This window comes from Arachis ipaensis, chromosome B03 (assembly GCF_000816755.2).
Source record: "Arachis ipaensis cultivar K30076 chromosome B03, Araip1.1, whole genome shotgun sequence".
Lineage (NCBI taxonomy): Eukaryota > Viridiplantae > Streptophyta > Magnoliopsida > Fabales > Fabaceae > Arachis > Arachis ipaensis.
In genome coordinates, this window is record NC_029787.2 from 41,343,188 (window position 1) to 41,343,763 (window position 576).

Consider the following 576-nt stretch of genomic DNA (forward strand, 5'->3'; position numbering starts at 1 on the left):
AGAAAAATGACAATTCGTATAAAAGAAATAGAAAAAAAAATTTGTCAACTGAAAAGTCAAAAGACTATCAGAAAAGATATAATTTTCATAGAAAAAAGTGAAACTCTTGTTGTGTTGTGGAGAAGAATAATCAGCTCTTATATTATTTTGATGCAGGGAAGTGAATGGGATGTTTCTGCCTTCCAGGAAGCAGTGAAAAGAGTTGTAGGTGATTTGGCACAGTTCCAAGTTGACCATTAGAGCCTATAATAACAACCCTCACTTACATCAATACCATAATTCATGGATTATGATGCTCACTTCTAGCCACAAGTTTTGTGTAATATATGTTTTAGTTTCATAATTAATTGGTTTCATTGACTAATAATTAGATTTTTACGCTTACTTTTCTAATTCGGTTCATATTTATATTCTATAACTAACTAAGTAAATAAATCCTATAATATTATTAGATAGATTATATATACATGTCATATGATGTATGTGGCTAATTTTTTTAGATATAAAAAAAATTAGTATAACACTCAATTATCGAATTTTATAGTATTTTTAAAAATTAGGGTGTATTATTCTGTT

General features: G+C 27.1%; 1 protein-coding gene across 1 annotated transcript in view; it reads left to right on the forward strand.

The window, feature by feature from the left end:
- Positions 1 to 418, forward strand: part of LOC107634410 (putative transcription factor bHLH041) — a 4,910-nt gene extending 4,492 nt beyond the window's left edge. The window contains exon 9 of the mRNA XM_021118805.1: positions 157 to 418. Within this exon, the coding sequence (XP_020974464.1) occupies positions 157 to 240 (84 nt within the window). The 3' untranslated portion in view covers positions 241 to 418. The remainder of the gene's footprint in view (positions 1 to 156) is intronic.